This window comes from Stereum hirsutum (genome assembly GCF_000264905.1).
Source record: "Stereum hirsutum FP-91666 SS1 unplaced genomic scaffold STEHIscaffold_6, whole genome shotgun sequence".
Classification (NCBI taxonomy): Eukaryota; Fungi; Basidiomycota; class Agaricomycetes; order Russulales; family Stereaceae; genus Stereum; species Stereum hirsutum.
The window spans coordinates 505,666-523,704 of NW_006763136.1; the positions used below are offsets into that span (position 1 = coordinate 505,666).

Genomic DNA, 18,039 nt, shown 5'->3' on the forward strand with positions numbered 1-18,039 from the left:
CGACCTCGTCCTTGCCCGCGGTTGTATATGGTCCCACATGTGGATCTCTTCCGAATCACACGTCAGAGAAAAAAATCGAATATTCGACGTTAACAATTTGCCACATTTACTTCAGAGTACATACAGATAAAATCAACAACATCGGCAATAACTACTTCGATATGAATATATGATATTTGGCTGGTAAATTGAGCAAGCTCGCAATGATGAAGAGAACGAAAATCCAGCATCATTGGCTTGTACTGTAGATAAAAGAACGAAAGGTCAACGGACACACCGCCTCAATATTTCACAGCCTTCAGCCTCAGAGGCAGATAGCCTCCCTTCCCCTCCGTCACAGGCTGCAACGTCGGCGAAATCGCCGTACGTACTTTCGCACCTGTATCATAAACCTCGAACGACCGGATGAGCGTGGCGAGGATGACCTTGAGCTCTGCTACAGCTATGCCCCCCAAAATTAACCGCGCAGAAAATTTTCGTTAGCGGTGGAAAATCCTCGGCGAGGAGGAAGGCACTAGGTACCAGGTACGAGGGGAGGGGGGTAGTGAGGGGAGAAATGAGAGGGGAGAAAGGGTCCTTACCAAGCCGATATCCAATACAACTCCGCGGACCATCGCAGAACGTTGTGATGTTTCCCCATCCGTGGGGGAGTTCGCTTGCCGGTTTGACGCCACCTTCTTCGATCCAACGTTCAGGCTTGAAGGTTTGGCTGTCGGGTCCCCATACTGCGGGGTTAACGTTGAGGGCGGCGAAGGGGATTTGGAATATCTACATATGCAGGTAAACGGCCGATTCGGTGCTTATAAAAGAACGGGATGGGTGGGAGAGTGGAACCAGAGAAATACCTGTCCGGCTTTAACGGGTATAGTGTTTACAATACGGCCATCCGAGGTGTGGACAGGCATGTTGAGAGGTATCACGTCGTCTTCGAGCGCCACACGGTCTGTACGCGGTGCAGCGGGATGCAGCCGAAGTCTGGGAGAATGAATGTTCAGCGGGCATATATTTACAGTTGGTGGCGGAAGAAAGCACGTACCCCTCTCTCACGACTGCATCAAGGTACTCAAGCTTCTGCACAGCATCGAAATCGAGCTCACCGTCGCCTAGCCTGGCGATTGCGTTGCGGAGCTTGGTTTGGCTGTTTTGGTCTCTGGCAAGGTCGAGTAGAGTCAACGTCACTAGACGATGGACATGAGGCAAGCATCAAACGTGCAAATGTGAGGAGAGCGTACGCGAAGCAGCGGATGTCTCGTGGCCAACCATACTGTGGTTGACAATAATTTGGTGACGGATCAGAATTTGTACTGAGAACGGGACCGAGCATGGACTCACATGAATGTGGCAACCTATGGCACATCATGATAGCCATGTCAGCGATACAATGACATTAAAAGAAAAGTATGCACTCACATTGTCAGCGATTTGCCGGTTCGACAGACCCTGGCCATTATTCCTCCTCTTCGCCTGCATTAACAAACTCAAAATATCCTTCCCACTCCGCCCACCATTTACTCCATGTCCATTTACCTCCTCCTTTCCACCGCCTTCCTTCTCTTCCCGCTCCAGGATGACATCGGCCAACCTCGAAACTACTCCTTTCGTCACACCCTCTCCGATGCTAGAAGCAATGAAAGGAAACATGCCGATGACGAAGGGTGCTAAGAAGCCTGCATAAGAGATACCCATATTGACGTCTTTGTTCCAGGAGTCTGTGATGAGTTTGGCTTCGGGCGATTGACCAGATTGGAAGTCATGGCCGAAGGCGACACGACCGATGATGTCCAAACTGACGCAGGAAGATTAGTTTCTGCACCACGAATGTCGAAGTTGAATGAACATACGTGCATGCTGAGACTTGAGGACAGATATTAATGGTCATATCTCCTTTCTCCGACTCCAACTTGTTCATAAGCCGGTTCTCAAGCTAGAATCGTACGGCAGCGTTAATAATATAGCCGTCAAAATCAGAGAAGGACGAACCTTCTGCGCTGATTCTAGGATGTCATCGGACATTCCTCTAACGCTCTCAGGTCTGCAAAAAAAGTGAGCAGGTGTACATGAAACTGGGAAGGTGCATTGTACTCCACAAGACACTCACGTGAAAGCCGGGGCTAGCAGCCTGCGTTGCTTCTTGTGTTCGTCGCCTTCTGCCCATACCAGGCTCTTTCCGAGAAGTTTTACGATAATCGGTCTGTTAGAGAAAACTGTCAAGAATCAGACTCGAAAAAAATAAGGATCCCACACTACCGGAATGCCGGAGCTTTGGCTGAATAACATAGAGAACAAAAACGCCTGTCAACAAAATTCAATGAAGAGAACTCGGAGAGCAGACTAACTGTAGCGGTCTGTATATTGGAAGATATGCTGGGCAGCTGCGTTATCAGCAATCACAATCTATGAATGGACAGTCAGCCTCCTGATCATCGTTCGTATCGTACATGGCACACTGACCACATCCTGGCCGAATAACGCAGCTTTGATCTTGTATACGGATCCAAGCTCGCGCATCCAATCGACGTACTTCTCGCAAGCCTGGTGCAAGAATAGAGTACGCTCATGTCCCCATATCCAGCTCGCTTCTTTGGCGCTCTGCGTGATGATCGTATGTAGATTAGCCTTGCTATATCAGAGGGGCATCGGAATTGCAGGAGCTAGTGTAGTTAGCTCCGCTTACCGGTGAAGAGAGAGTCTGAACGTCTTTGGGCTGTTTAGTGCCGACAGCAACGCGCACAAGCAGCACGGACAGGACGGAAACCGAGAGGATGACGGAGGGAGATGCCAGACATTCCATCGCCGGAGTTAGCCACGCCAAGTCTCTACAAGTAGCTGCAGTATTAGATGTCTAGCCTTGCTAGAGTGAGTATGCTGACACCCGAGGCGGGCTGACGTTGATGATGAAATGAGGGAGAGAGACCAGTTAAACGACAGCCCCCCTCTCTTGAAGCGATTCTTCAAAGCTGGAGCGCGTTGTAAATAAGGAGACAATAAACAACCATAACTCCAGATACTTAACTCCTCGGAAATATCATGAGAAGAGCTAGAGCGGGTTAGGATGGGCCACATGAATATCTTACGGCAAAATGTGATCTGTTCAGAAGGGACAGTGGTGTGAGTGCTGCGCCGTTATTCGGGATCCTTCCACCTTTTGTGGATGTGGCGGAGCTTCGGCGAATTCCGGACATCTAGATTTGACAAAAACCAGTGTTTGTTGGGCACCCTCTTGTGTCCATGCCGTACGTCTTCCACACGGAGCCAAGGTCAGTTCTCACGACTATTATACTCAACAATTGCATGCTGCTAGCGACGGTGAAAATGATACCCGCAAAGCACCGCTTCGAGGCCTTCTAAGAGAAGAGTCTCGGTGCACGAGAAGCTTCATTATTCCACCGTCCTTCCGATGGAGCACAAAAATTACTTGTCCTCCTATTTCTCACCAAGACAGTTCGTGGACTTCCAAGCAAGTACGAATAGTATGGGTCAATTGTTTGCGCTGCGTCCTCACAGAGCATCTGCCACCGGCCACCGGTGGTTTTGTATAGACGCTTGAGATCTAAAAGTGAGGCGCCGAGGTCGGCCAGGTGGTTCAAGCGGACCACATTTGAGAGCGAAGATGGGAGGATGTGGATTTGATGTGGATAGACCGGACGACCACGGGAAATCAACTGTTGCTTTTAGGTTATCCAACCTCCATGTGCGAAGTCTTACCTCAGTCCAGCGCTTCATGGGCCCCCCCATCGTCCCAAGGCCTTCCCCGTTTCTTTCGCAGCAACCACCTTCCTTACACGTATAACTGCCACGGGCCTTTGGCCCGCCACCCCTGCCCCTCCTTTCCCTACCACCTCCACCTCCAAAGCACGCTCTTTTCAAGGATGGTTGATTGGCAATCCCCAGTTGAATTGGCACATGATTCAGGTTCGCCTTTGATGCTTGTTCGTTTTGATGAACGTCACAGTTGATGGTAATTCCCCAACAGCCGCGTTTTCCAGCTTCATGCACGCGTTGCTTGGACTCTACATGTACGTCCGTAGGTTTCTTTCGACGTGTTCTCGTGTTAATCAGTGCTCGACTTAGTTGGGAGTGGTTCAGTATGCGTGTTCCACAGTGTCAGGCCCTTCCTTACACTGACGAAATGTCCTCAAAGCCTCTCTCGATTTTGAATTCGCACTTCTCTCGCGGAAAAGGAGGTTCAGATGGCCACTGGTATGGAATTATGAGCATACCTAGGCGTAGTCATACTCATACCAACACCCCAGATGTTCTACTTCCTCGACCGGTACTCTATACTTGCCGCGCTCATTGGACTGTGAGTACGAGCGACAAAGTGCTAGGGGTCAGGCATTGGCTAATTCTGTTGCGAATTGGGTAGCGCCGTCTCCTTGAACGTAACAACGTGAGTGCCGCATTGTTATATCGGCGCTAGCGCCCCTGACGCGTCGTGTCTTGCCTCATTGAAAACAGACCAATCGATTGCCAAAGCTTGTATACCTTCAACCAGCTTGCCGGTAACTTCGCCATTGGGTTCTCCAGCATCAACCTCTCCCTCCGCACGTATGTGTCCCGTCTGTCCAATATGAATCTAATGATCACCTTCGTACAATTATAGAATCGCAGTATGGTCTCAATCGATGAAGATTGTTGTTCCACTCTCAGTCATCATCATTGGCCACTGGTTCTTACTCCTTCGAAGCATCGTCATCGTCAAGGTCGAATGGACCTCCGGTGGATGTACCATCACGTCGACAAACACGTCATGGCTCTCTGCCATATACATCTACACAATGTGCTTCGATCTAATCGTAACCGTTCTGCTTGCATGGAAGTTGTTGCGCCCGGCGATGGGAGCTCGATCGCATTCTAATCGGTTGACCGAAATGGTGTTTGGAGACGGTTTGATTTATTTTCTAATTGCGTGAGCTGTTTTTATTCCCTTTTGTACGCTGTGGATAATACTGATAGTACGAAACCAGTTTCTTGTCGAATTTGATCGCGGTGGTATGTTTCCGAAGGTTGAGTTGTTTCTGTGTTCCTGGGCTGACGCACGGAATTCTGCAGATTTTCATCTTCCTGGACTTGAACGCAGTGATGTCTGTCATCGCTGAGGTCCCAGCTGCGGTGGCTTCTGCCGTGAGCATTCTATTTCCGTTTCCTTGGTGTCCAGCGATCACACCGTTCTCCTCGCTGCACATCCTCTCTCCACGATCTTTTTCACCATGCGAATCCATATTCACCCGCGGAAATACACTCCGTTACTTGATGTCTCTTCCAAAATAGTTCTCGGTCGGCACGAAGAGACACGAAGCAGCGCTGATATACTCTACTCCCAGATCGTGGCATGCCGTGTCGTTAGGCGGCTTGCAAACTTCTCGCATGGTACTGCCGGAGCAGAAATGTTCACGTACGTCGTCTGCCCGGTTCAATCTCTACGCTTGGCACTCCCTCTACATTCAACATACACCCTTCCTCTCCTCCCATCCCTGTCCGCATAATCCATCTTGCCGAACCTTAAACATATTCCTATACGAGAGACCCAGTCCTCGGTCCACGATTATCTAAATTTGCATGTTCTAATTTCGCCGTGAACCTCGGTACTGACGTTTTCCCCATTTTTCGCACCCCACACCGATATTCCGCGGTTTCCTGTCGTTTTTTTCACAAACTCCGTCTTCTCAACTCTCAACGTTCCTGTACCGCACACTCGAACATCTGGATACCTCGGCGGCCGCCTGCACTTCCTTTACCGCCCTCTGCAGTACTGATATACCGACGACCACCCTGAAATTCGAGACTGGTGGGCAACGAGTGGATTTTTCTACCGCCAAGGCGCCACACAGCCCCAAAAATCTTCGCGTCCAGGTAAGCACCATGCTCCGCTTCAACCCGAAGGACATCTTCTGTGGTCCAAGGCTGTCACACCACAGCGTTTCATTCAAACCGCTTCTGCAGCTGACGTTTTCATCTTACTTCCATTATTATTCCTTATCTGATCATACCTTCCTAATTGTTTCGTTCTGACATTGATCACAATTTCCCGTTTCAGATGCACACCGAGACGTTCAGGAACATGGACGGCGATATTGAGCTGAACATAAACACACGAACGACGGGCGACACGACTAACGTTGGTTCGGACCCCAGTCCCAGCACCTCTGACCTGCATAAGTACAATATCGGACACGACGAGACGACATACAATGTTGACGTCGAGTCGGAACTGCAGTATGATACTGAGGGTAGGGTGCTGAATTATGACGTTGGAAGCGCGGACATGTACGGTGATGACGGATCGAGGAAGATCCGGATGGAGTTCAAGAGGCAACAATCGTAGGATTGCTGTTTGATGCGTTCGCTGTCCAGAGCGGTTAGTGCGCGCTCTTGTTGTACGTTTTCTTGGGTGGTGTGTATACCTTCTGGTTTCGACGTCAGTACACCGGTACGATACTGTCTTTATGTGCTCTCTCTCTCACACGCGCGCATTATATCCTCACGACCAACAAAAAAAAATAGTCCCAGACTGTACCACGATTTCTGCAGCCTCGTCACTGCTCTGCCGCTTTTGTTGTTGTGATGTCGTGCCTTCTGTTCTCCTCCCGATGCTCATTGTTTATTGCGCATTTAAATACCTAGTAGCATCACCATGTCACATCAATGAAAATGTACTTATACTTGCTACATGGAATTCTCGGTTCAACCCTCATAGGCCCGGCCCATGCGCATTTAGCGCTTCGTGTACTCGCAGTCTGATCCTAGTCGTCCTCCGCGGCGTCCTCGTCTTCTGCTTTCCCGGGTCGGAACTGATACTCAACCCCTTCTCTTCCCAACCGGACTCTATACTCCGAGTCCTCGTACACCGTGTCCTCTCCTGTCCCTTCACTGTCTTCGGTGTCCTCATTGTACGCCGTGTCACCTCCTTCCTCGTCCTCGTTCTCTCCCTCTCGTTCGACTTCGTATACTTCCTCTTTACTCTCCTCTACCATCCCCATCTCTACCTCATACTCTGATTCAGTTTCATCGTCATCCGTCCCAACTACCACTTCGCCTTCATCCGATGGTACACCCGCAGCACGTTGACGAACAATCTCCTCGTGCTGTCGTAGTGCTTCCTTTAGCTGAAGCTCCTTCCCGTGGATCCCATCCTGACCTCGACGTCCATACCCTTCCATATATTCGATATGAACAGGTCTTCCACCCAACCCCTCATTCCACAACCCTTCAAGACGTGCGTATTGTTGATCCAGAGCCTCTTCCAGCCTCTCAAGATCGTCTTCTCCCGTCCTGAACGTAATCAGAGGCAGAATCGCCTGGCCACGCTCGTCGCGTGCATCGTAGGGTAGCCTACGTCGGGACTCAGCGATATCCACCATCGCCAGTGCGCCCTCCATGTAACACTTCCCAGGCGCAACCTCATCCAACCACTTCGAGTCGCCGTGTAACGATATGTTTTGAAGGTGGGGATGACAACCAGATCGTAATGTACCGTCCGGGGCAAAATCGAGCACGAGGTCATTCAGACTATCTGCGGTTCGAGCATCGTTGTATTCGAGGTTTCGCACCGTGAGGGATCGTAGGTGATGCACGGACTGTAAGGCCGTCCTGATCCTGGAAATTGAGAAGCAGTTGAAGTTACATGCGAAGTGCTCCAATGTCGATGCGCATCCTGTGACAACGGCAGCGATTTCGTCGCCAGAGTTCTCGATGTCCAGTGTTTCCGACGGCTCGATGGCGAGTATCAGAGACTGCAGGCCAGGAAACGTCATTTTTGAAAGGAGCTTGGAGAGTGAGAAAAATGTATTCGTGCGCAGTGTGAGCTGGCGAAGGGTCGGAATTGGGATGCGGGGGAGTGGAGTGCGAGCATCGTCCTGATTTGGGTATCTCTGAGCTCGAGATTCCTCTATTGAGTCCAAATTAGCGAGCCTCAGGTCCAGAGAAGTGAGTCGAGGACATTGAGAGATCACGGACGCGAGTCGAGTGATATCAATACGCCTTTGCCGCGAAGATCCAGCGAAATGTGTCAATGTAGGAAGCGGGAGCAGGGTGAGGTCGAACTCCTCGTCATATACGTCGTAACACTCTAGACGTCGAAGATTGGGTGCAGAGAGGAGCAAATGCCGAACCATGGCGGAGTCATTCGACTCCCAGACGCCCACTAGCACGAGCTGCTCGAGCAAAGGAAGATCACCCGCATGAAGTTCCGACGCTAAAGTCCGCAAAGAAACGGTGCTTAGAGACGCGGTCTGCCATCTGTGGGAGTGTTGGCAGAACAGGCGAAAGCATTTCAGCGCTGCGTCCATGTTCTCTTCGTCGTCGTTGCGAAATCGGAAATCCCCAAGATCCATGGAAAAAGATAGGCTTGACGGGCTAGATAAAGGAAGCGTTGATTCGATGACATCGATGAACTTGAGGGCATTGCCGCGAACATGGAAGGGTTCGCATTGGAAACTCGGCACATTGAGTTCCATCCAGAGTTGAGGGGTAGAATGGCCAACGCGACGCCAATGGCCACAGATACGGGTGAGGAGGAGGGGTGCCAGAGAGGGACTGAATTCGGCTTGAGGCCCCGGAAGACAGAACTGGAATATTATGGACAGTATTTCTGGCGGAATACGGGCAGTTCGGTCCATTGTCCTGAAGATGATCTAGTAGCGCGACTTCAGCAAAGACCTATTAGGAGAAAAGAGTACGTACCAGTCGGCAAAGCCTTGAGCTTGAATGGCGGGGTGATATCTAGACAGAGCTTATGATTATCGGTGTGCTTTATATGTCTCTGAGGAGAGACCTTCAGGGACGCCAACATGCGTGGTCGCTTTTGTTGTTCAAACCTGAAGACAAAGGACAATGAGACACAAGCACGTAGCGTTTTTTGACCGACCGAAACTCTCAGTGAATCAACGACTGCAATTCCATTTATGGCGCACAAAGTGATCTACATGGCTACACTTGAATGGTGGTCGGTATTCAAGAAAAATACTAGCAGAAACCAGTGACTGACTTACAGAACGAATTCAGCGAGACTGAAACGGATATATAATCCTTAGGAATATATGGAGCGGATCCTAAGGACGTCTTCAATCGACAATTGAAGCCTGGCATCGACCTCCTCCGCATGAATATCCGATGCTTTAGAGAAGCTTTTCCAGTCCGACTTCTAACAATCGACGTACAGGATGACAGTCCACCGTCGTCCAGCCCTCGGGGACTTCCCATTTCGACTCAATCATATTCACCAATTCATTCTCCACACCACGGAAGCGATGGTAAATCGAAATACCCGCCAACATCCAGGATTCTGACCGTTGAGCATCCGTTCGCCGGAACTGGGTCCTAGGGTCATAGCTTGGGATGAAGGGTCGGTGTTGCTGTTAAACGTCACGGGAAACGAGCCATATGGAAGGGAGAGACGGGGAGGCGATGTCAATGACCGGATTCGTTCTGCGAGTACATCATGATCAACGAAGCAAAGGCTTATGTCGAGGTTTCTGAGCGTCGATGCGGCCGCACTGAACACGCGTGGATCGACCATGAGCCCTTCCCCGAATATGATGACGTTTTTGTACAGAGGTCTCGAAGCTGCGGGAAAATGATGTATGCGAAGCACGGAAAAAGTACTCGAGTTAGTCCATGGCTTCAACAGGCGTAAATTTCGGATGAGGGACGAGCTGGGAGGTGGAGCGAGATGAACATGACCGGATGCACGGTAGATGAGTCCTGGATAGAGTCCCTTTGAATTATTACCTGTAAAAATGACGTCGATGAAAGTGGTATGTCTTTATGCTGGAAGGAGGTTGTGATATGTTCGATACGAGGGATAATCGGGTTAGTATGCAGATCACCGGTTCGGATCTTGCACCACCGGGGGGAAGTCCCGAAGGCACGCTACATACCTAGGTGCATGTATCGTTGAAAACCTGAGTTGCATAGGAGTTCTTTGAGCCACGAGAAGGTCAGGGCTGAAATCCAAAGTTTGGACCAGGGGAAGTGATGAGGCGACAGGAGGTTAGACGAGGTGTGTCAGGCTCACACCCCTCCAATGATGGGCTTGACCGAAGAGAGCTTTTCGGTACTACTAATGCAACGTTGGATCTACGGGAGCCATTAAAACGACGCTGGTATAACTATAAGAAGATGAGCATAGAAATGGTGCAGTCTTTGATTGGACGAGCCACGGTGCTGAAGGAGAACTGAAGACGAATCGTTCAAACATTACTCACAGTAACTGATGTTAAACTAGGTGTTAATCCAGATCATAGTAAGGATGCGATATGGCAAAACGACAAGTTTGTCAATAGATCTTCGGTATTCGACATGTTGAAGTCTGTTGAAGTTGTCTGATTCTTCGTGGCTGTCATTTCAAACCCCGCTCCGTGATACTCCGGACACGCGGGCTCACTGAGCGCTCATCCCCGTTCCACGTTCATCCTGACCACGTCAATATCGTCGTCGACGACGACGGCGACTCTTACGGTGCTCTCCCCAGACCAACTCATCGGTGCCGATACCATTCTCGTTTACTCCGCTCCTCTTGATTATACATATAGTAGTCGACGATTTTCGACTCCATCATCCTGTGCGGTGTTGCCTCTCGCCGCAGCGATGGACGGCGAACTCCAGTCCTTCTCATCATCCGCGTTGTCCCGTTTTTCATCTGAAGTGCTTGGAGAATGCTTTTCCTGGTGCATCGCAGGACCTCTTCCCACCATGGAGAAGTGGACATGTCCGACAAAACTGACGGTTGTCTGCCGCTCATGGAGAGCTGTCGCGCTGGCCACACCGCACCTCTGGGCACGCCTTCACCTCGAAGTTTCATGCATAGGAAGTGAAGAAACCCGTAATGACCTCGATAAATTTTCGATGTGGCTGGAGTGTTCGCGGACGGTGCCTTTATCTTATACTCTGAGTCTGCCAGCAGACCTAGAGGATGAGTCCCATATCACGATGTTTCGCCCATTTATCAGGCGTCTCCTCCTGCATGTGCACCACTGGTCGGACGTGCTGATCCAGAGCTCTAACTGGGACCGCATGAAACGACTCTCCGTACCCAAGGATACCGCTTTCCCGCATCTAAAACGAATCTCTTTGTGGGGAATCGATCCCAGGAGCCTGAGGTTTTCGCTCACCTCCGAGCAAGCACCCTTCTTAGAGGCCGTCGTCCTTTCCTCACCTATCCTCCATGCCTGGTCCTTGCCGTGGGCACAGCTGCAGTCTCTACGTATTGGATTACGAAGTCAATCCCGACTATTACCCCAACGTCATGGACGTGCTGTCGCAATGCTCTCATCTTCGTGAGCTGCGCGTTCAAAACCGCTGCACCGACGATGACGATTTAAACGACTGTCACTTCGAGCCCCTCCCGACTGGCCGAATCAAACTTCCCTGTCTACAGTATCTTTCGGTCTCGACGAACAACATCACCATCCTCCGCACAGTTCTGACTTCACTCTCCACACCTATCCTTGCCGAATTCTTCGTCGATCAATGGGAGGAAAACGCTGCGCTCGATATCGTCATCCCTTTTCTCAGTAGGCATTCAGCCACCGTCAAGACGTTGGCCCTTGGGGGCACCATATCGTGGCCCTTTCCCCCAATATTGCACTCGCTTCCACGCCTGTGGGGTCACCTGCCAAACATGGAGTGTTTGCGGATCCACCACGAACGCGGACTCGATATCATAGATTCTCTCCTCGAGCATTATACGAACAGGAAAGCAGATCCGTCTACTGCTTCCGTCGCGTTTATTCAGGAATTGTGGCTGGACGTCCAGGGTGAAAGATTCTCGGAGATATTCCCGGCTATTGTGGATGTCGTCGCAGAGCTCATGGCGCACGGTTCAGACACGCAGTCGTCAACGGACTCTCACATTCAACCATCGGAAGGTCCGGATGTTCTGTCCTCGGCCAGGTCATCGGTTGGCCCTGCCCGCGAACCGCCCGTAACACCCAAATTACCGTCCTTGCAGAAGATGCACCTTCGCATGGGCCAATACGAGCCCTATTTCATGAGCAAGACGCATGATATTTCCCATCAGGCGCAGCTCCGAGACGCTTTTCAAGCGGCATTCGGCCCTTTTGTCGAGGAAGGACTTGCGTTCTCGTGCGAGTTTGTGGACACTGGGAAGATCATGAAAGAGTGTATTAGGGAGGGCGGCCTCTGGACGAGATACGAGGCGGATATTGGACATACGCTGGAATGGGCGGATGATTGTTCTGCGGGACTTTAGGTGGGTGGATGTATTCGCTCTTTTGTTCAATCTGCTTGTTATATGGTCGCTGACTTGGCTGTTTCTGCTACGCGTAGTCCGCAATGGAAAGGCATGAAGTGGGAGCTTTCATGGAGAAGATAGGTTCTGGTAGTCGTTCGGTTTGACGAGTACACGAGCTGTCCTCCAGTCGAGTTTGTTTTACAATACGGCTAGTTACACTGGTTATTTACCCTTAGACTCCTTTGCGCCGAAACCCGGAAATGTTATCCACCTCTTCTTTCGCGCACTTCGTATGCCCGAGCCGCGTGCATGGATGAGAGACGATTGAATGAACCAGCTTGTTTCGAAGTTGCTTCTGCGAAGAATCTGGTGGAATTCTTTCTTATCGAGTTCAGTCGAAACGAGAATATTTGGAATAAATAACTGCACGCAATTTTCGACCGACTACACAGCGTCGCACCGAGAATGTTCACTAAGCTAAGCCAATGAGCCAGGCGGCATCGTCCTTTGGTCCGTCCCTCCACCCACTCTGATCAGTCCTCTGACACGAGAATCGACCAACCAAACCTCTTCGCACGCTCACAACTCCTTCCTCTCCCTGCCCCTCCGCTCCTTCTCCCTCGTTTCATCCATCTTCTCCAGCGCCCTCAACCTCTCCGTCAACGTCGGATGCGAATGGTGATAAGCCGAATACAACCAATCCACCCAAACCGTCGACAGATTCTCCACATGCAGCTTCACCAGCGCCCTCCCCAACCTCTTCCCCATATCGCCCATACCCATCCCTTCGCCTCCTTCCGCCTTACCATTCGCGTCCTTGTCCGTCTCCACCGGCACAGCGTCCATGGAAGGCTCAGGGACGGCCTTGATAGTCGACGGAGCGTGGGCTTCTTCCTCGCTGATCACCCCTTTCGAAGCGAGCAAGTCCCCAATACCCCAAGCGAACACATCCGCCTCATACTCAAACATCCTACTAACCGCGTTCATCCCCATCCCGACCACGCATTCCATCGGCGATAGCACCATCTGGAACAACAAGAACGCGAGCACGCTGGGCGGTTTGCGGCCGTTGAAGGGGGAGGAGGCTACCTCGGGGGGGAAGCCGAAGGAGCGGAGGAGCGGGGAGGAGTGTTGGAAGGCGGGGAAGAGGACGAGGATGGAGAGGAGGTGGAATTGGGAGATGAGGAGGAGTTTGGTGGGGTGGGCGTGGTACCAGTGGCCGAGTTCGTGCGCTAGGACGGCTTCGACTTCGGAGGGGGCGGCTTGGTTGATTAGGGTGTCGAAGATGACGATGTGTTTGCTCTGCGAGGAGTGGCGTGACGTGTGAGTATTTTAGGGAGCATGAGAGGATAGGGAGGGAGAATGTGAACGTACCCAGGGGAGACCGAAGAAGTAGGCGTTACTGTGCGAGCTGCGTTTCGAGCCGTCGATCTCGTAGAGGTGCTTCAATGGGAAGTTGAGCTTGCCAGCCAAGGCCTCGATACGCTTGCGGAGGTCGCCTTCAGACAACGGTGACAGCTTGTTGAAGAGCGGTTGGATGAGCGTCGGGTAGATCAAGACCATAGTGATCTGGAACGTCAACCTATTTCGAGTACCACACGAAGTCAGTAAGTGTCAACGCAAAGTTATACAGGAGCGTGAACGTACAAAAGTGCCATGAGCCATGGAATAAACCTATCGCCTGCCCACTCAAAAACGTAAAGGAACGCAGCGAGCAGAGGAAGTCCGAGGGTGAAACCGACAGCCCAGCCTTTGAGCATGTCAGTGACGAATAGCAAGGGGGTGGTTTTGTTGAAGCCATGCTGCTCTTCGAGAACGAAGGTTTGGTAGATGTTCAAGGGGAGGGTCGGGACGGTGGAGATGATAGTGAGGACGATCACAAAGACCAGTGATTGAGTGATCTGCAAGTATGAACCACATTAGTGAGCGGCGAAAGTCAACAGGGGCTTGGTTCATTTGGATTGTGGCGTGGGACAAATGTGGCGTCGTGATACGTCGTGTTGCCGTCGTGTGCCACCACGGTAGATCCACGAAACAGTTACACAGCTCCTCCCACATGAGACCTGAAAAGGCGCCCACACACGCGGGGCGGGTATACCGACAGAGTCACAGCCAATGCCACGAATCCCTCCAGACAAAATTCAAGACTGACCTGATATTCTGGGCCGTAATTAAAATACCCAATAACCTGACCAGCAGCCTTCCAAGCCCAAGGGTAGAAGAGTCCCGACTGGATCTGGACGGTGTCAAGGATCTGCCTGTAGAGGCCAGAGACGAGGGAGAACTTGGCCTTGTGCTTGCCATACTTTTGGGATTTGTTGAAGACCTCAGGTGTGAAATGTTCAGCGAGAAGTGCAGGGGGCTCGGTTTTTGAGTATAATGGATATTGACGAAGCCTATTACAAGCCCAACATATGAGATTAGGTATAGAGATGCCAGTCGAAAGTAAACATACAAGAGGTATGATTCCCACAGACAAGTCGCCCATGAGAATGCAAGCACGTAGAACTTCCAGTCGATGGGCTCTGTCGTCACCCAGGACAGATGTGTCTGCAGCTTCGCCAGCTGCGACTGAAAGAGATCCATCGTTAGTCTTGGTGGCAGGAAGACGGTCGAGCGACGTGGCGTCGTGGCCCGTACGCGTGTAGGTCACGGGACCTCGGGACGCGCTCCCCGGGAATGGCCGGCCGAGTCCGGGGAAAACACGGCAAGCCCGAAGGCTTGTAATCCGGCGCGCCGCGATTGGCTGGCGAATCGGGCACGGGCAAATTCCGAGCGTCCGTCATCGCGTCGAACGTCGTCGACGACCTGCTCACCAATTCTTTCGCTTCGTCGCCGTCGTCGTTTTCTCGTAAATTTTTCGTCATTATCTCCGCAGGCTAGAGGAGCACCGTACACAATGTTGAGGCTGGTGTCTTCTGCGTCGAAGCCGGCGTCCAAGGGCTCGCTCGGGAAAGCTATCTGTTCGACTTGCAACTCTCCCTCAACAAGTGCGTTTTATGCCATCTATTTTCCTGCTTAATCGACTCATTGGCTTCTAAGCACGGAGAACGTTCGCCTCGTCATCACGCCGTTCCGCCGATATTACCCTCACCGTCGATGGAAAGGAGGTCACGGTTCCCCAAGGTATGTCGTTTCCCTTCCTGTGGTGTTTCTGTAGTTGGGTGGCGGGCAACGGCTTGAAAAGCATCGAGACAGTCGTGCACCGGTATTTTTCAATCTTTAAGTCTACTGCCAAGTCGAATCGAGGATGTTGGGGAGTGTACAGGGGCGCAACGCGTGGGGACGAGCCTGTCACCCAACTTCAGAGACGGCAGTAATCTGAAGCCCCCTCCAGTACTGAATTGTTCTCAGGGTCCGCTTTGATTCAGGCTTGCGAGGCTGCTGGCGCAACAATACCACGGTATGTATTCTTCTTTCGCTTCTCGTACCAAGACTGACGGTCACTACAGATTTTGCTACCATGACCGCCTCGCCATCGCTGGTAACTGCCGGTAAATCCCACTCAGCCGTACGTGATGTCTGAAGCTGACGTTGCTTCAGTATGTGTCTTGTCGAAGTCGAGCGGTCGCCAAAACCCGTCGCATCCTGCGCCATGCCAGCCATGCCAGGGTCCAAGGTCTTCACCAACTCTCCCCTCGTCCACGAAGCCCGGTGAGTGCATGCCATCCAACTTCTATATATACTAGTTCTAATATACTATTAGCGAGGGTGTTATGGAATTCCTCCTCTCCAACCATCCACTAGACTGCCCCATCTGCGACCAAGGAGGCGAATGTGACCTTCAGGATCAATCCATGCGCTACGGCTCCGACCGCTCCCGATTCCACGAAATCACCGGAAAACGCGCCGTCGAAGATAAAGACCTCGGCCCACTCGTCAAAACTTCCATGAACCGTTGTATCCAATGTACGCGCTGCATCCGTTTCGCCAACGAAGTCGCCGGTGTCGAAGAGCTCGGCTCGACTGGACGTGGGAACGACATGCAGATCGGGATGTACGTCGAGAAGACGATGGACAGCGAGTTGAGCGGGAATATTGTCGACTTGTGTCCCGTTGGTGCGTTGACGAGCAAGCCGTACGCGTTCCATTCGAGGCCATGGGAATTGAAGAACACGGAAAGCGTGGATGTTATGGATGCGGTTGGGTCGAATATTAGGATCGATTCGAGGGGAGTGCAGGTCATGAGAGTGCAGCCGAGGACGAACGACGACGTGAACGAGGAGTGGATCAGCGACAAGACGAGATTCGCCTACGATGGTCTCAAATTCCAGCGTCTTACGGTTCCCCTCATCAAGCGCGGCGACCGTTTTGTCTCAGCTTCATGGGAGGATGCGCTCGTCGCTATCAAGGAAGGTCTCGAGGCGTCAGGCGCGAAGGGCGACGAGATTCAGGCCGTGGCGGGTCATTTGGCGGACACGGAGACCCTCGTCGCTTTGAAGGACTTCGTCAACCGTCTTGGCTCAGACAACACCGCCCTCGACCAGACCGGAGGTTATGCCCCACCTGTCGCCGGTATCGACGTTCGTTCTAACTACCTCTTCAACACCACCATCCCTGGAGTCGAAGAGGCCGATGCCATCCTCCTTGTAGGCACCAACCCACGTCACGAAGCCGCCGTCCTCAACTCTCGCATCCGCAAGTCGTGGCTCCATACCGGGCTGGAGGTCGGTCTCGTGGGCGAGAGGGCGGACACGACATATGGGTATGATTACCTTGGTGCGGACGCGAAGGGGCTTGCGGATTTCGTGGCGGGCAAGGGAGAGTTCGCAAAGAAGTTCCAGGCGGCGAAGAAACCGTTGATTATCGTGGGGAGTGCGGTCTCGGAACACGCGGATGGACCTGCGGTGTATAACGCGTTGGCGAAGTTCGTGGAGAAGAACAAGGATAGGCTGGTCACGCCGGAGTGGAACGGTTTCTCGGTTCTGCAGCGGGTACGTCTTTGATACTCTCTCCACATCTCCTCTCCCTGCTTCACCATTATGAATTTGTGTTGATCACGGTTCGTTACATACAGGTCGCCTCCCGCGCAGCAGCCTACGACATCGGCTTCGTCCCGACTAAAAAAGCCGCCTCCGCCAACCCCAAGTTCATCTTCCTCTGCAATGCTGACGAGATCGACCCCAAGTCGATCCCCAAGGATGCATTCGTAGTCTACCAGGGCCATCACGGTGATATTGGTGCTCAGCTCGCGGATGTGTGTCTTCCCGCGGCCGCGTATACGGAGAAGAGTGTGACGTGGGTGAACACGGAGGGGAGGGCACAGTTGGGGAGAGCGGCGGTGCCACCACCTGGGGCCTCGAGGGAGGATTGGAAGATCATTCGGTTCGTCTTTATCCCTCACTCTTCACGTATTTTAGATCAGCGAACTTATGCTGATGATGATGCTGGTATGTGGTATAATTTGTGCAGTGCGTTGTCGGAAGTTGTTGGCCAGCCATTGCCTTATGACGATGTCCTGTCTCTCCGGGATCGCATGTGGGAAATCTCACCAACGTTGGTGAGGTACGACTCACTGGAGCCTACGTCCACCGAGTTTGCTCTGGAGGGTTTGAAGACGCTGGAGAGACATACGAAGGGCGCGAAGGTCACTGGTGCGCCGTTCCAGAAACCAATCTCAAACTTCTACCAGACGGATCCGATCTCGAGAGCGTGAGTCCCTTCACTCCTTCACTGCTTCCTCTCTTCTGCTCTCCTTGGTCCATAAATCCATACTGACGGATGGTTCTCGTGATGCAGGTCGGTGACGATGGCACACTGTACGAAGTCGTTTGTCAAGGCGGAGACGTACGGGTTCTCGCAGGATGAGAAGGCACCGCAGGCTTCGTATGCTTGAGGCTTGCGAT

At 52.0% G+C, this 18,039-nt stretch overlaps 7 protein-coding genes across 7 annotated transcripts; 4 read left to right on the forward strand and 3 right to left on the reverse strand.

Moving 5' to 3' along the window:
* Nucleotides 1-99: 99 nt before the first annotated feature.
* STEHIDRAFT_167976 (cytochrome P450) lies at nucleotides 100-3,048 on the reverse strand. The gene is made up of 15 exons (XM_007303378.1): nucleotides 3,014-3,048; nucleotides 2,675-2,957; nucleotides 2,452-2,589; nucleotides 2,337-2,394; nucleotides 2,248-2,266; nucleotides 2,099-2,191; nucleotides 1,981-2,032; nucleotides 1,842-1,924; nucleotides 1,411-1,786; nucleotides 1,333-1,346; nucleotides 1,233-1,264; nucleotides 1,037-1,178; nucleotides 846-975; nucleotides 582-768; nucleotides 100-442 (listed from the first exon to the last, which is right to left on the reverse strand). Exons 2-15 carry the CDS (start codon nucleotides 2,789-2,791, stop codon nucleotides 282-284), a joined length of 1,602 nt encoding a protein of 533 aa, XP_007303440.1. The 5' UTR covers nucleotides 2,792-2,957; nucleotides 3,014-3,048; the 3' UTR covers nucleotides 100-281.
* Nucleotides 3,049-3,869: 821 nt separating this feature from the next.
* STEHIDRAFT_56172 (uncharacterized protein) lies at nucleotides 3,870-5,486 on the forward strand (the record flags this gene model as incomplete). Its single annotated transcript, XM_007303154.1, has 11 exons — nucleotides 3,870-3,912; nucleotides 3,974-4,016; nucleotides 4,072-4,085; nucleotides 4,142-4,200; nucleotides 4,254-4,303; nucleotides 4,367-4,390; nucleotides 4,459-4,548; nucleotides 4,604-4,909; nucleotides 4,968-4,992; nucleotides 5,053-5,124; nucleotides 5,325-5,486. The coding sequence occupies 11 exons, from the start codon at nucleotides 3,870-3,872 to the stop codon at nucleotides 5,484-5,486; spliced, it is 888 nt and encodes a 295-aa protein (XP_007303216.1).
* Nucleotides 5,487-6,743: 1,257 nt separating this feature from the next.
* On the reverse strand, nucleotides 6,744-8,618 carry STEHIDRAFT_156129 (uncharacterized protein; the record flags this gene model as incomplete). Its single annotated transcript, XM_007303379.1, has 1 exon — nucleotides 6,744-8,618. One exon carries the CDS (start codon nucleotides 8,616-8,618, stop codon nucleotides 6,744-6,746), a length of 1,875 nt encoding a protein of 624 aa, XP_007303441.1.
* Nucleotides 8,619-9,043: 425 nt separating this feature from the next.
* On the forward strand, nucleotides 9,044-10,290 carry STEHIDRAFT_120864 (uncharacterized protein). Its single transcript, XM_007303380.1, has 4 exons — nucleotides 9,044-9,091; nucleotides 9,159-9,564; nucleotides 9,730-9,768; nucleotides 9,879-10,290. Exons 2-4 carry the CDS (start codon nucleotides 9,440-9,442, stop codon nucleotides 9,880-9,882), a joined length of 168 nt encoding a protein of 55 aa, XP_007303442.1. The 5' UTR covers nucleotides 9,044-9,091; nucleotides 9,159-9,439; the 3' UTR covers nucleotides 9,883-10,290.
* An 874-nt stretch (nucleotides 10,291-11,164) lies between these two features.
* STEHIDRAFT_110432 (uncharacterized protein) lies at nucleotides 11,165-12,211 on the forward strand (the record flags this gene model as incomplete). The annotated part of the gene is made up of 1 exon (XM_007303381.1): nucleotides 11,165-12,211. The coding sequence occupies one exon, from the start codon at nucleotides 11,165-11,167 to the stop codon at nucleotides 12,209-12,211; it is 1,047 nt and encodes a 348-aa protein (XP_007303443.1).
* A 376-nt stretch (nucleotides 12,212-12,587) lies between these two features.
* On the reverse strand, nucleotides 12,588-14,792 carry STEHIDRAFT_146649 (uncharacterized protein). The gene is made up of 5 exons (XM_007303382.1): nucleotides 14,649-14,792; nucleotides 14,346-14,589; nucleotides 13,841-14,094; nucleotides 13,568-13,775; nucleotides 12,588-13,495 (listed from the first exon to the last, which is right to left on the reverse strand). Exons 1-5 carry the CDS (start codon nucleotides 14,777-14,779, stop codon nucleotides 12,773-12,775), a joined length of 1,560 nt encoding a protein of 519 aa, XP_007303444.1. The 5' UTR covers nucleotides 14,780-14,792; the 3' UTR covers nucleotides 12,588-12,772.
* A 529-nt stretch (nucleotides 14,793-15,321) lies between these two features.
* Nucleotides 15,322-18,029, forward strand: STEHIDRAFT_110434 (NADH-quinone oxidoreductase; the record flags this gene model as incomplete). Its single annotated transcript, XM_007303383.1, has 8 exons — nucleotides 15,322-15,509; nucleotides 15,531-15,596; nucleotides 15,646-15,687; nucleotides 15,737-15,847; nucleotides 15,900-17,127; nucleotides 17,211-17,518; nucleotides 17,606-17,845; nucleotides 17,933-18,029. 8 exons carry the CDS (start codon nucleotides 15,322-15,324, stop codon nucleotides 18,027-18,029), a joined length of 2,280 nt encoding a protein of 759 aa, XP_007303445.1.
* Nucleotides 18,030-18,039: the final 10 nt, after the last annotated feature.